Source organism: Apostichopus japonicus, chromosome 12 (assembly GCF_037975245.1).
Source record: "Apostichopus japonicus isolate 1M-3 chromosome 12, ASM3797524v1, whole genome shotgun sequence".
Classification (NCBI taxonomy): Eukaryota; Metazoa; Echinodermata; class Holothuroidea; order Aspidochirotida; family Stichopodidae; genus Apostichopus; species Apostichopus japonicus.
In genome coordinates, this window is record NC_092572.1 from 25,975,016 (window position 1) to 25,991,550 (window position 16,535).

Genomic DNA, 16,535 nt, shown 5'->3' on the forward strand with positions numbered 1-16,535 from the left:
ACGAATATTGAGCACCGGATCAGAACTCTGATGAAAACACAAGGTGGATCAGAGGACAGAAGTGAACGAGGAACGTTCCCCTCCCCTTCCCTCCCCCAACTCGCCAACAAAAATAAAACAATGTTTTGAAAACACTTTTCATTATCAACTTTGATTTGTTGTTGAGGAAAATAATTCGCTACAATTAATTTACAAAAACGAGAATTCATATAAAACTGATTAATAATTTGCAGCATTTAAGTTTATTTAATTAAATCGGATAGAAAAGAATGTAATATTTCATATAATTATCTCAATATAGTTTTTTTTGTTAAGATTGAATATTCAGGTATTAGTCATTTAAAATAAAAAAAGTTCATGTAAAAAGGCAAACAATAAAATGTTGGGATCATTAATTACTTGATATTTAATCATTACTTGGACAAAACAAATGGTTTACTTTGTTTTTTAGTGACATTTACTACTTAACAATCTTACAATTTTATTTCAAAGATATTAATTCTAAAAATATTCAAAAGAAGAAAATAGAAGAAAGCGAAAATAAAATGTAATAAATTCATCAAAGCTAGGAGAAGGAATGGAGGAGGGGGGGGGGGGGGGGGAGATGGAGGGTTAGTTCTTACTTTGAAAAGTCTTTTTAGAAATTCCAAGAAAAAATATGAATAACAGCTTCTATAATTAGCTTTCATTTTAATGGTATATATGATCGAAGTGTTATAACAGCGAGATTACTTATTAATAAAATAATAATAAGTCCGTATAAATTTGGCCAAAAAAACCCCGCTTTTCCATTGAAATCTGCGTCGTCTGTAAGAGAAATAAAGAAACGTCTGTTAAGAAAAAGTCATCTTTTTTCCTTCTATTTTTCACAAATAAAAGGAAACTCGTGACAACAAGGGTTGTCATACCAGGCACCACGCCGGAGGTTCCCCGTCCAATGTAAGAACATCACCGCGCAGTCTTCGTTGTGGAGATTGTTGGGTTCCCAAGAGTCCCAGTTCGTGTACTCCGGTGGTGTCCGCATGTCATCGGTAACCCAGACTCCTTCAGAGGACAAAATATAAATAAAATTAAATAGTAACGGTTGCAGTTGCTAAGTCTTATTATGTCTTATGTACAGCATATTGTTAGGTAGCTTAATGTTGTTAATCCGATGAAACTTACCACATGAAATAACGATTCCCTTTACATGCAACTTCCCATTAGACTTTGTCAAGTACAGCCAATAAGTATAATACATAACTCACCAGAACCAGGTTTCCCTTTAAACGTTTGCATTGTCACAAGATCCTTTCGTTAACGTTATCATTATCATAGATATTTACTGTATAGAATCTTGATCATACATGTTGAACTTGAAGCTTATAGCATCAAACCCATCTACTTCGAGGAGAAGTGGAAAGTACATATATCAGCATATTTCACGTTACCGTTATGATGTTGAATAAAGTCTGACTTTGCAATGATGCATTGTCTTGATAAAACAACAAAGCACCACCAAAACAATTTCAATATAGGTCTATGATCTGGTTACCTTCATCAGCTTGATCCGTGATTCCAAGCCAAACAAATTCCGCATCAATACTTTCCATGGTCGTCCAAATAAATTCATTCTCGTAGCTACTATTAACTTGAAGCAGATGTCCCCCAATCCTTTCGCACGCCCGGCTGGCAGCTGACCAAATTTGTTCGTTTTCCATGAAACAATAATAATTGTCACTGTAGTAACTAGTCCAGCCGTCTTTACAGTCTGGGAATAAATCAAGTTAAAGAAGAAAGTATTCGATTTTTAGAATAAAATGGGGGAAGAAATTGTCCCTCAAAAGTTGAATTTGCTTAGCAAAATTGCTAAAAAGTGTCAACATCTTTTACGTTTTAAACTTTAAGCCACCATATCCCTCGTATCAGTAATATATCGTCAATTTTTTTCCGTTTTTTCCCCTTTCTTTTGGGTGAAATTTGAGGATCTTATGTTAAAATGCATCTGGCAATAGTTGAGTGGGTGATGTCATCAGGGGTCAATCGATATGAACAAAATAAGGATTTGTTTGTCTTTTATAATTTCATTGGAGAGAAAGCAAAAGTTGTGAAGAATACACAAAACACGTACGTGTCATTGTTGGGACAGACTGTGGAACAGTGTGAGTAGATAAAACCGTATCTGCCAAAAAGAAAGTAGAAGAAGAACAACTTTAAAAAGATAAAATATATCGATATTTCTTGCAGGGCAGTCAACTGTCTATATGTCAAGCATTTACCTAGATGAAAAGTTGTTTTCTCTCTTTAAGTTTAAATTTAATAAAATGATATGATCAGACGTTTCCCATCTGTTACTGGAAATAACGTATACTATATATATACTCTTAATTTGAAAGAGTCGGTATTCGTACTAGTTGGGTGTGTCTATACTGGGATCACGTTTCCGATGCGTGATTTCAGAGTTCCTATCAGGAAGAGATTGTTAGCACAAGTCAGGTCTATAACATATAGAGTGGAAGCAGCTCGACTTCGGAAGAGATCAATTGACAATGAAGTCACTCTTCGACTGATAGCATTGATCTTTACTATACTCTAAGAAATGCTCAGCCTAGACAGTTCTCAAGACTGAGTGATTTTTTTTTTACATATTTCTAATTAATATTTGAAACATAATTCCGCCTTTCAATCAAATGAATTCACTCTTTCTTTTACTACATGAAGTATTGGTCTGTATATTTGTCCGTTCATTAGAACGTATCGTATGCTACTAATATTTTTGATCAACCACAACACCACATGAAAATGTTGCATCATTCGATATCGACGAATATTTTATATCTAATAAAAGCTGAAATTGGATTGCATGGAATCTTTGACTGGTATACGTTGATCTTTGTGGTCAGATGCTAACATAGTTAATTTTCAAACAGTGCAGGGAACTTAGTCTGTGACATTGTTCAGGATATGATGAGATTTAAGTCAATCAAATTGAAGTGTTCTCATTTGATAAATTTGATGAAAAACTATATAACTGCCTGAATATTATTGAGTATTATATTAAATACTGCAAGAAAACTTATCGTGGACAATATCAAAGAATGAAACTCTTACTCCCACTTTGCGGGAAGTAAGAGTTATAATGCCATAATGTAAACCCATTTACCTCTATGACATTTAATTTTAGTTGATTATTAACGTCACATTACGTAATGATAACGCCAGTAGTTCATATTTAAGGAGTGAAATTAAGATACAACGTATAAATATGTATAAAGCGATTATCTATTGATGATTCGCTATAATCGGGTTTGACATTAGCACCGAAACGGTTAACTTTCCATTGCTTTTGTTACAAATGTGGCAGATGCCATTGTTTTGTTTACACTGACAGTAACTATATATAATTAGCAGTAAATAAGGGGTTAATCAACGTTCTAGCGTGCGTTACTCACAGAATAAATGCACGATCGGGGATAATGCAAGCGATGCACGAGGGCGGAGCCCGAGTGCATCCAGCGATAGCATTAACACTACCATTTGTGTGGGGGAAAAATCATAAAACAAAACATTTTTGGTTACATATAACCAAAGATTTATTAAAGTGATGCCCCGTAATTTTACCGTGCGTTACTCACAGGATTAACCACGGTCAGCTGACCTGAATGGACCAATAGGATTTGGGAATCTTTACTAAGTATGAATGAACATACAATAATAGTCTATAGTAAAATATATAACAGCGGTGGTCTTTTTGGCAACTGACCAATATCGGCTTTGCAAACTGCACCATTCAATGACGAGCGGCAGGAAACGTCGTTCCATTTCCCTTCGTGGTAATAGTATATCTCAACGCAGTCCTCGTGTTTTCCACCGTCGGGCATGCCGGGATACCAATTAGTGTAGTTAATCTATAAAACAAAAAATACGACAAATATGTAAGCCGTCATTATCATAATTATATCAATTCATTAACTTTATAGTTCATAATTAGAATCAAACGAAGATCCTGCAGCGCGGTAAATCGAAACGTCAGTTTCTCAAACGTTCGTTTTTCACCAGCTTTTTTTTTAAAGGTTGACTCATGTTTAAATTGTTGTCCCAAGCTCTTTATTTCTCTCTTTATCTCTCTTTGAATTATTGAATACCGTCATCCCCAAGGCAATAACGTTTTTTAGCTTGTCTTTAATATTGAAAAGACAAAAACAGAGACGTTTTAATCAGGCGGAGGGTATAGCGTTTGGAGGAGGGATTTTCCAACTCAAACGTTTAAACTAGTCTATCTGAGCTTCAAAACTGTTAGACTGCAGTATCGACTTAAGTGTAGCCTTGGTTGTACCCCCATGGCAAAAATTTTCCTTCATAACCCTTCATTTGATGTAATTATAAATTCAAAATGGCTGCCGTCTTGTTCGACTTATCTAAAGAAGGTTTGGTAAGCAAGACGACCAACATATAACAGTTGCCTTATTAGCTGATTATTTCCAAATGTTCATATATTTCACTTATTTTTGTCATGGTTTTTTTTTGTGTTCACTAATTAGAAATGAGAAATATGTACATGTCTTAACACAGGTATCGCTTTGAATGCATTTTATCACCATGTTACTTTTTTTTTTAAATTTGAGTGAGTGAGACCTGATCCATTTGAGACTGAACTGGAAATTGGTCAACGCCGGAAAACAAAATATTTACCGCAGTTGAGTCTGTGTTCTGCCAGCCATCGTAACCATCCTTGTCGATGTATAACCTCATTCCAATATAGTAAGATTGTACGTCGGAAGTTAGTAAAGCTGGAATCAGAATTGAAAACATCTATATATATATATAGTGGAGGACGTAGGAAAGTTGAAGTGTTCTATGTAATATATATATATTGTTTATATATAATATATATAATGTTTATGTGTATAATATATAATGTTTATATGCAATATATATATATTGTTTTTTCTTTTCTTTTCTTTTCTTTCTTCATGGAGTCTTCCACACTGTTAAGCTTTAAAGCTTTATGGAAGACTTCCCTCCACTTTGTACTTTTGTGGCAAACAAATAAATAAATAAATGTAATAAAAGAAAATGGATAGCACTCGGTATTTAGGAACAGCTTAATAATTACAAGTTGTCTTAATTTACCTACATGTATTGTTCTCTTGGAGATAATTATTTTCTAGTTGGATTTTAATGATATCTCTGAGTTCCTATTAGCTTGATCAAAAATGATACTTTCTCCAAGAAGTAGTCCCGAAGATGGAGTTTAGACAAAATGTAAAATGAAAAAAAAATTGTATCCACCTCTCAACACAATTCCCTTTATATTTAACCTTGGATCACGTGATCAGGACGGTGTTACGTCAAGAGTTGCAACACAAGTAACACGAGAGATACTTAACATTTGACCTTAATTAGTCACTCTGTTCCACAACTGTATATTGAAGACATGGAATAACGAAAGGAACATCTATTTTGCCTCCCCCCCCCCTCTCCAAAAAAAAAATGGAACAAATGAATCCAAAATATTTCTTGTAGATATAATTCATCATACACTTACAATAAATAAAACGCTGTTCTTTGTCGCTATGGATACTAACGAGTTGTCCTCCATGGCTTCCGCAGTATCGTTCCGCATCCAAAAACTCCCCAGCACTCGTTTTAATGAAGTAGCAAGATTGGTCGAAATAATGCCATTCATGAGGGCAAGTATTATCTGAGGATGAACAGAACCGACTATGAACAGTATGCTGATGCAATTAAGATTATAGATATTATATATAGATTATAGATATATTAATTATAGATATACATATATATATATATATATATTAAATATATATATATAGATATATATATATATATATAGATATATATATATAAATATATATAGATATATATATATATATATTTATTTATATATATATATTTATTATATATATATATATATATATATATATATATATATATATATATAATATATATATATTGAGAGAGAGAGAGTTATATATATATATATATATATATATATATATATATATATATATATATATATATATAAAGAGTTATATATATAGATACATATATATGTATGAGTTCAATGAGTGTGCCTTACCTTCTACATCTATAAACCCATTAATATCAGTAGCATAGTTCGCATAAGTTGGTAATTCAGTTGAATCGAAAACTGAAGAGATAACATATTTTGGAAAATTAATCAACAAAGAAAAATAATAAACTTGAAAAGAGGAAAAACACATTTATGAAAGGAATATTATGATACGCAAACGTTTTTTTAATTCAGTTGTTAACAACTTTTCCGACTATAGGAAATCATTTCGCAAACCATTGTTATCTATATACTCATAGTTTTTTTTTGGGGGGGGGACCAAAATACATTATTAAAAATCCCCGAAAAATTACAAAAACAGAAAAAAAAAACGTCAAAAGCGTTTCCTTTGGTTCAAGATTTAGTACTGTGAATATATATCCTTGCCCTCTGGGAAGTATATGACCACACCTATGATCTTTCAAACTTGTTGCTTGGTTCACATCTTGTCACAATGGTAACTTGTTTTAAAGGCACTTGCACCGATTGGGAATATTAACTAAAGACTTGCTATCGTTCCATCATATTCCAAGATCAAACAATAAAGAGTTGAAAGATAGCAATAACAATGACAATGAAGATACCAGAGTCCGGGATGGTCGTAACGTTTGCCACAGGACCACTTCTTGAAATAACACCGTCCGAATTGATTACGAAACCGTAGATAAATCCCGTGGTTTGTATTTGTCTTGGTATCGAGTATCCGCAGACTGAACTCCATATCTCTGTGTCGTTCAAGACCTAAACAATACATAATGTGAATCATGAACTAATCAGTTCAAACTGTGTAACTTAATATAACTAAGATAAGATAAGGGACAATGGTAGAGGGTGTGCGTTGGTGGGTGGAAGAGGGGTAGGAGGGGGTCGGGTTGGAGTAAGTGGGTTTCTTGAATACAGCTCTCACGTAGGAGGAGGTTCAGAACAATAACAATCTTATGGACTTATTTAAAAGACCAACCACGCCTCAGAATCATGACACAATTTCCATCTAAAGTTTCATATTGCAATTGTTTTATGAAGGCTTTTCGGCAAATTCACGGTATCTGGTCAAGCTTCTGAATATAAAATAATTTTACCACCAGAGTTTCCCTTAAATTCATGCCCGTCCAATGATCTGTTAGCGTAACAGAAGCGTATACGCACTAAAGGCGATTGATACCAGAGAACATACGTTTTCTATATATATAGCGCCATGTCAGGAGGCCAAGGAGGACCCGGTGCACATCTACAAAGACTGCAGAGCTACTCACCATTTTTTTTGGGGGGGGGGGGGGGTAAACTGTGCAGCCGTTTAATGTTCTCGTTTACTTATTCTGTCAAACGAAGTTCTCATATCGAGGGCTATTTACTTATATTCAATATAATAACAATAATAACAATCAGGAACACCTCCAGTTATTTTATATTATGTTAATATGATGGGGTTTCTTCTATTTAATGGCCCTTTTTTGAGTTGATCTATGGATACTTTGTACAAAACTATTCTGCATTATAAAGAAATTACCTCTATGGAATCATATAGACAAGAACTATGATACTCCCATTCATATTCTAGTAAATCGACCATGACCACGTGACCCACAGATTTCGTCACGTAATAGTAACAATGACTGTGTCTCTCGTAGTCTACGTAGGAAGTAGTAGGACTGATTTCTGCATCATCAGAACTGATGTAAGCAAAGCAATCTGTAAGAAAAAACATAAAATATAAATATGTTAAACTGTGTGTATATGTATATATATATATATATATATATATATATATATATATGTGTATATATCTATATATATATATATATATATATATATATATATATATATATATGTGTATATATCTATATATATATATATATATATATATATATATATATATATATATATATATATATATATATATAGGAATAACGGAAAAACTGTTAAACAACTATTCTGCATTAAGAGAAAGGCTGGATCTCGAGTGAGATACAATAATTGAATTAATTAAGTGAATGGAAGTAAAACAGCCAATGTTTGGTTTCTGCAGAGCTTTCGAGCAAAACTAGCTCTTCTTCAGTGCATGATCACCGAAAGTGACAAGGAGTAGCAGGAATTGAAACTATTTTATAGAGAAGATGTCGGCATGGCAGGGGCGGATGCAGGATTTTTGACAGGGGGGGTCTGACTGGTCCAGCCGCGCCTGATCGAAAGACTATCTAAGCGGAGCGCCACCATCGGTTGGCGCGGAGCGTACCCTAAAATTTTTGGCTTTACAACCCCCCCCCCCCCCGCGTGCACGCGTGCACACTATAGTTCATTTGACGGAAAAGACACACCTGGCTGACTTGTAAGGATAACCGCCCTTCTGACGTCCTACATGTTTAAAATTGGCGTTTAATTTAATTATTTTTTCTCTCTCTCTTTTTTTCTCTCTCTCTTTTTTTTTCTCTTTTTTTTTGTCCAAGAGCAGGGGGGTCCGGACCCCCTGGACCCCCCCTGGATCCCCGCCTGCATGGTTGTAAAGGCAAAGCGACATACAGATTTCTGCTGAATTGAGCAGAAGTTTTAGAAATTCGGATTATTTTAATCCTCGTCGGATTATTACCGATTCCGTCGTAATTGTAAAGGAATTGTTTTGGTTTATCTGGGACGGCAAATCGTTTCTGATGTTTAAACCGAATGGTGCCGTGGTCTTTAAGTTTAGTTCCCAGAAATTTTCTTTCGCTTTCCTAGATTTATCTGTCCAAGAATCGTTCTGGTCAATGGCAATAACACGCAAATTCTCAATTGAATGATTTTGGAGATTGAAGTGATTTGCAACAGGTTGGTAGATCTTTTTTGTTTTGATCGCCGATCTATGTTGTGTCATTCTCATTCTGAAAGTGTTTTTTGACTCTCCAATGTATTGTAAGTTACAAATATTGCAGTAGATGAGGTAAATGACATTTTTGGATAGGCAGTTAATTTTGTGCCGAATTTGGAACGTGCGTTTGGTTTGGTTGCTCTGAAAGGCCCCGGTCGAATCGACAAGTAAGCACGTTTTGCAATTTTGTGTACAGGGCGATGATCCTGTAGTTTCTGTTTTGCTTTCCCCTAATGGGGTGTCATCCCGGAAGGATGCCCGAACTAAGATATCCCGTAGGTTGCTGGGTCTTTTAAAAACGATGACAGGTAATTCTGGGAAAACTGATTTCAGGCGTTCGGTGCCTTGAAGTAGGTGAAAATTCTTCTGAATGATATTGGCCAGTGGTGGGAGACCAGGGTGGTATTCAGTAACCAATGGTGCCCTTTTGGAACTGGTTTGACGAGTTTTGTACGTCAATGTTTCGGTACGGGGTTTGCTTTTAGCCTTTTTGATGGCATTTTCAATAGTACCCCGAAAATACTGTCTGTTTAGGAGGTGTTGTGACAGTTCTTTAGTGCGTGAATCAAAATCGACTTCAGAGGAGCAAATGCGTCGAATGCGCAACGCTTGACTGTATGGAATATGTTTGGTACAGTGACGTGGATGGCAACTGCTTGGTAAGAGGTAGTTGTGCTTGTTCGTGGATTTATTGAACAAGTCTGTTTTGAGTGAACCATTTTGCAGGGTCACAGTGGTGTCCAGGAAGTGAACGCCATGTCCAGAAAAATCAGCAGTGAATTTGATAGTGTGATGAAACGAGTTTATGTCATCAATGAAGAGTTTTAGATTTGCCTCACCATGGGTCCATATCATAAAGATATCGTCAATGTAACGTAACTACGTGTGTGGTTTCAAGTTTTGTCGAGATAGAAATTCTTTCTCGAGGTTTCCCATAAAGATGTTGGCAAAAGACGGTGCCATTTTGGTGCCCATTGCGGTGCCATGAATTTGGAGGTAGTGTTTGTTGCCAAATACCAGATTATTGTTGTCAAGATGAGTTGCATTAATTTGGCCAATTCTTTCTTCGTGGGGGTTTTGTCACGTTTCGGTTTGAATGCTTTTGTGCAGGCCGAAATGCCCTCTTCGTTAGGGATATTTGTGTATAACGAAGACACATCCAAGGTGACTAGCAGAGTTGATAAGGGAAGATTTTTTATTTCCCCAATTTTCCGGATGAAATCCGTTGTGTCCTGCACATAGGACGGTAGGGCCGAAACAAGAGGTTGGATGAGGAGATCCACGAATTTGGACATTTTTTCAGTCGCTGTACCATTACCCGATATTATGGGCCTCCCGGGATTGCCTTCTTTGTGAATTTTAGGCAGAAAATAAAAGCGACCAGGTTTTGGGTAGTTTTCCAGGAGGTTTTGGCCTAACTTGCGGTCAATGGAACCGTTAGAGACTGTCTTTTGGATGACTCTTTTCACGTTTTGTGTGATTTCTTGAGTAGGATCAGAATCTAGGAGTTTGTAGTGTTGAGGGTTGCCGAGTAGTCTGTTGGCTTCCTCTCTGTAGAATTGTTTGCCCATAGCGACAATTGCAGAACCCTTGTCGGCTGGCTTCATGACAATGTCATCGCGCTTCCGGAATTCATGAATGGCCTGTCTCTCAGTTTTGTTGAGATTGTCGCGGAAGTCTGGGGCGGAGGTCTGTGTTTTAACATCCTCTTCAATGGCCGAAATAAATGATTCAAGAGGCGCACAATGGGCCTTGGGTGGATTCCACGAGTTTTTTGGCTTAAAATTGGAATGCAAGTCGTTGGTTTGTGGCGTGGTGTTATTGCCATTTTCGTCGGCAAAAAATTCACGGAGACGTAAGCGTCGATAGAACAAATTTAGGTCAAGAGAAAGTTTCTGAGCGTTAACTTGCCGTGGTTTAGGGCAAAAATTTAGACATTTGGAGAGTAGGTTTGTTTCTCCTGCCGAGAGTTGGCAATCAATGGTAACAACTGCACTTTTGGTGGTGTTGCATGCGGTCGGTATCTCTTTCCGACGGAATCTGCGAGACCTGGTTCTTTTTGAGGTTTTAAGTTGAGTTTAACCAGATGAGTTATAGATATATATATATATATATACATATATATATATATATATATATATATAAATATATATATATAAATATGTATATATATGTATTTATATATATAAATATATATGTATATATATATATATAAAGATGTTTATATATTAATATATATATATATATATATATATATATATATATATATGTTGATACTAGATGAGACTAGTGGGACACTAGTAGTTGTTACTCGGAGTTTCACGCGTTATAGCGATCTTCAGACAACTTCGGACATAGAGCACTCTGCGCCAAGATAGACGCCAACCTACACTATATATATATATATATATATACTTATAATTGAAATCGTAATGAGTTGGAAAATCAAGAACAGTGAAAAAACTTCCAGCCTCCACGCCTCCCACTTGATATGCGGACACCCTAACCATTAGGCAATGGACGCTGATTGTATGCTAAGAGGTTCGAAACCGGTGAGGAAGGTCGTCGTTCCAGTGTAGGCGTTATGTCACCTGTATCGAACAATACTAGTTTTGTTTCGGTGACATATTTTGCTTTACCCTAAAGATCAAACATGATGCTAACCAACTCGAAATCATTTGTGATTCCTAAAGCCGGATCTCGAAAGACCACCGTACGAACTTTATCCACGCACTATACGTAATAATTATAATATGTAAAAAAACAATTACTAGCGTAGCCTAAATATAACCTACCTGGTAAATTTGTAACCAAATTTCCATATTCATCATATATCCCTGTTCAAAAGAAAAAAAAAAGACCGAGAGTGTGTAAACTTCCATAAAGCTACTTTTCCAGACGAAGTAGAGACCTAGCAATATTAAAACGCTGGTTGTATGTGCACATATTACATTGAATTGTAAACAAAAACAAAGACCCAAACTGTTACAAACCGAAGCCAAATTCAATTTGAAATAGCAAGTTGGTAGTAAGTGCTGTATAGCCTGCATTATCTATCATATATTGTTTGAATCTATACAGCACACAGGTGATTGGCCTAAATCAGCTTGTTATATACTTGTTTTGTATATGCTCGTCTTCTACTTTTGAGAACTGTGGTTTTATCTATAATATACGTATTTGGACGTTGTTGAATCTTAACCACTTAATGAGCGGATCCATGATATCAAAAAAAGGAGGAGTTTGGACCAGCTGTCGTTGAAGTCAACTCTGTGTATACCATCATCACCACACACCCGATGTATCATCATCACCGCACACCCGGTGTATCCTCATCACCATACACCCAGTGTATCATCATAATCACCATACACCCAGTGTATCATCATAATCACCATAAACCCGATGCATCATCATCACCACACACCCGGTGTATCATCATCACCATACACCCAGTGTATCATCATCACTATACACCCGATGTATCATCATCACTGACACCGATGCATCATCATCACCATACACCCGGTGTATCATCATCATCACCATACACCCGGTGTATCATCATCAGCATTATATATACCCAGCATATCATCATCATACATCACACACATATATCCAGACTAACATAAACCTGGAATATATGTTTGATATATATATATATATATATATATATATATATATATATATATATATATATATATATATATATATACATATATATATATATATATATATATATCTTCCCCTTCCCCCTTATAAATGGAAAGGTCCACTTACTATAAGTTTCACTTGTGGAAAAATGCTCTGAATCAGCATCGTCTGTGGAAATCAAAAATAATGAAAAAGAAAAAGTGACTATAAACGATGATATTGGCTATATTATTCTTGCGCAGTCTGACGTCGCTAAAAATGCCGAATCATGAAAATATAATAAAAATTATTAGTTACCACCTTATTTTATAACTATTGCTGAATTTCAGTTTTGAGATGAGGCCTATGTTCTGTTACCCTAACAATGTAAAATAAAAATATTTAATTGACATGGAAGAAATGATTTATTGGCACCTGACGTCACCAAACTATTTTTTTTGCTTCCATTTGAAAATGTTACTCAATTTCGGCAGAATTGTGCCAAATTGAGCTTAAAATATGATTTGTTGTCCTATTCATTTGAAGTGTTGGATTAGAATCCATGGATTATTTTGTTACATCTTGCAGTCTCCACCACAACACCCTACCTTCTCCTACGTCCCAGAACAGCCCCTCCCACTTTTCCACCTCCTACGGTTGCATGCATGTATGTAATGAAATCTGAACCAAAGTAAGAGGTTTGTAAGAACAAGATAATTAAAAACTAACCGGTAGGAGCCAAAATCGATTTGTCAAGAAATATCACATCTGCTCTGAACCCCGTTCGGCCGACGCTTGCATCCGATTTAAATACTAGCAACATCTCGTTGCCAGAATTACGTACGACAAAGGACTCTCGATGACCGCATAGAGTTTGTTGTAGATTGTCAACAGAAGGAGAAAGACCAGCATAAACCTAAACGAAAGTATATGACAAGAAAGTGTGCATTTTTTGATTGACCGAATTCATACTTTTCATGCGACTGTAGCTTACCTTGATGGTATTCCCATTGCGGTGCCAAAACGAAACATAAATAGTTTGTTTAGTTTGCCTGATGATCGCCCTGTAAAATATGCGTGAAACTAGGAGTAACAAATTAATTTGATGTGAATTATACATTTGAAAGGTTCTAGTAAACTTGTTTTTTTTTATCATTGGACGGTGTCCTTGTCATCGCCAAGCTCCTCGAGTTATCACGAGTCCCTTCGCAATTAAGGGAATACATGGTGTATACACATGATCACTGCTAAAAGTAAATGAGAAATATTATTGTGAATTGTGTATGTAAACATGACCAGGTAATATACACATTACCTAACCAAAAGGATGAGAAGTAATCAAGCTAATATTTTGTTTCATAAAAGTCTCCTATATAAGACACAGCGTGGGCTTCGACAACCAAAGAACTGGATCCAACTCTCAACCCCACTACCTTTATACATCGATACTCTAACCGTAAGATCATGACTGTGTTAGAGCAGTTGACCCGTGCATAATGTCGGTTAGCCATCTATCGTGAATTCTGTATCTTAACATATACTGATACTATACACATGATCTTTACCTAGAGGTTGAGAAGTGATCATACTATTTATTGTTCACCACAATGTGTAGGTCATTAGGGTCAGATATGAAGTAGGCCTATACTTCTTTGTTTTTGTAAAATATTGTAAGGAAGTATTAGAAACATGTATTCGCTTTTTTTTACTCTATATTTATCAAACATATTCAATGAGACGTCATTGTGTAACATTTAATGTAGCTAACGTATACATTTAGTGAGTTCGTGTGCTCGATTTGGATGCTAACATGGTTGCGTGTACTCCTCCGTAATACCGCTGTTTTGACTGTACTGGCGTATTCTGGTCGTTTTAAAGCAACAGGTAGTAGAAAAAATTAAAGAAAAAATATGAAATAACAATTATTGCTCACAACAATATTTAGTCAGTAGAATCTTATGTACTTTAAGTACTCAGTGTCGATATTGAAAGGAATATTTCGGGTTTCAGAATTTTACTACGGATACGATAGGGTTGTCTGTACTCGTAGATATATTTTGTACTAGGTTACGATAGGGTTGTCTATACTCGTCCTTACACTTTGTACTAGTGTATGATAGGGTTGTCTGTACTCGTACTTGTACTCTATACTAGGATAGGATAGGGTTGTCTGTACTCGTACTTGTACTTTGTACTAGGACACGATAGGGTTGTCTGTACTCGTGCTTATACTTTGCACTAGGATACAATAGGGTTGTCTGTACTAATACTGATGAAAGATATATACTAGTGCAAGTTGGGGTACTCCTAGCCTTCTTTTCATACCCGTACACACATACCAAGAAGAATGTTTAGAATTACTCGTACTCATGCTGTTGCCTTACTAACGTATTCGCGAAGTTTAGCGTAACATTTAAATCATCGCAATAGTAGCAATAGTTAATAACTTATGGCCTAGTTAGTTATTGAAACAGAAAACGCAATTCAAATCATTGATAGTGTTAGGAAGTTCCTTTCTTTTATATTTACCTTAAGAGAGTCATATGAGCATTCAGTGTGATCTTCCAGATTAAACGTATGAAAAGTGAGTTGAATCATTTTGTCTACTGGCGCCTGAATAGTGTAGGTACATTTGCTAAGGTTCGGGTAGTCCTTTGGGTAGTTCGGTGACGTCATGGTAGCGCCATTTTGATCTAATAGTTGATTGCACTCTGTGTACAAGCAGATGTAAAAATATACCGAATAATCAAAATCCATTGTTCAAACAATATCAGTTGAGTAAAGCCTCCCGAAATAATGAAAAGTGAGGAAATCTCCATTCCCCGCCCGACGCTACTGCAATGCGACCCACTAATCAGGCCCCTAACATTTATCATAAGACCAAACATGAAGATTGAAACATCGTAGGATCTCTCTTATTTACTATAGTTATACATAAAACGTGCTCAGGTTTCTAATGACGCTCTTCACATTTAAACTTCAGCAAGCAACAAACTAATATGTTTGTCATGACGGAATCTTTAGCTTTTAGTAAGGTTTACGTTTGAGTTTCAGTTTGACGTAGTATTACACTTCACTGCAGCTGTTGCAATTGTTTTAAATGCAGCTCCTCAAAATTATACCCAAGTTTAGTGATGGAATCGGTAGCTTGAATTAAGTATAATGTTTTAGTTTCCAGATGGCAAAAAAATGACATTACACGGTTTATATTAAAGCATAAAACGTTATGCAAATTAGGGACTGATTTAAAAGGATTCGGTTGAGGCTTATTAACGAATAAACCGAAACCTGTAACATATTATGTTATATGGTTTTGATGACCGAATCTAAAGCTTGAAATACATTTTTCGCTTTAGGATAAGGTGATAAACCATTACAATGCAGTCTTTATACATATATTATGCAAATTAGTTTCTACTAACGTAAAGATGTTTCGATTATTGCCAATAAATCTCCACCAGTAACAAGTAGATGATATTTTAGTAACGGAATCAACAGCTTTTAGTCTCTTTCATATCTTAGTTTCAAGGTGAAAATTAAATCACACTTCATAAGTTATTTGAAGACTAATTTAACAGTTGGCTAGGTTTACGGCTCTGCTATGATGATATTTATTTTCCTATCACAAATACAAGTAGTTTTACTTCCAAACGTCGCCGTTTTCTTTATTTATATATAAAAACTTATTTACTTTAATATTCTCAACGACTTACCTTCGGCACGACTTAAAAAGAGACCAAAACCGAACAAAAGAAAAATGAAATCACTGAAATCCATCTTAAGAAAACCTTCTCTCGTTTCGTTCCTTTCATGAAGAATAATGGAGCAGTTACATCGAATAAGTTTCAGCTATACAGGGCGATCGTGTATCAATGAACTAATTTTAATACAAATTTCTATCAGTTTGTATGAACTTTGTCTTAGCTATGATTGATATTTACTAGACAAGAACAATAACAGGATGCTGACCGCATGAAAACTTGT

General features: G+C 35.5%; 1 protein-coding gene across 21 annotated transcripts in view; it reads right to left on the bottom strand.

Moving 5' to 3' along the window:
• Positions 1-223: 223 nt before the first annotated feature.
• Positions 224-16,535, bottom strand: part of LOC139978032 (cubilin-like) — a 48,427-nt gene continuing 32,115 nt past the window's right edge. For all 21 annotated transcript variants that reach the window (XM_071987968.1, XM_071987975.1, XM_071987967.1 and 18 more), the window contains 13 exons: positions 15,081-15,262; positions 13,281-13,467; positions 12,699-12,740; positions 11,714-11,755; positions 7,584-7,765; positions 6,661-6,817; positions 6,083-6,154; positions 5,528-5,683; positions 4,672-4,769; positions 3,743-3,887; positions 2,111-2,161; positions 1,535-1,750; positions 224-1,044 (listed from right to left, as the gene is read on the bottom strand). In XM_071987968.1, coding sequence (XP_071844069.1) covers positions 860-1,044; positions 1,535-1,750; positions 2,111-2,161; positions 3,743-3,887; positions 4,672-4,769; positions 5,528-5,683; positions 6,083-6,154; positions 6,661-6,817; positions 7,584-7,765; positions 11,714-11,755; positions 12,699-12,740; positions 13,281-13,467; positions 15,081-15,262 — 1,715 coding nt within the window. In that variant the 3' untranslated portion in view covers positions 224-859. The remainder of the gene's footprint in view (positions 1,045-1,534; positions 1,751-2,110; positions 2,162-3,742; positions 3,888-4,671; positions 4,770-5,527; positions 5,684-6,082; positions 6,155-6,660; positions 6,818-7,583; positions 7,766-11,713; positions 11,756-12,698; positions 12,741-13,280; positions 13,468-15,080; positions 15,263-16,535) is intronic.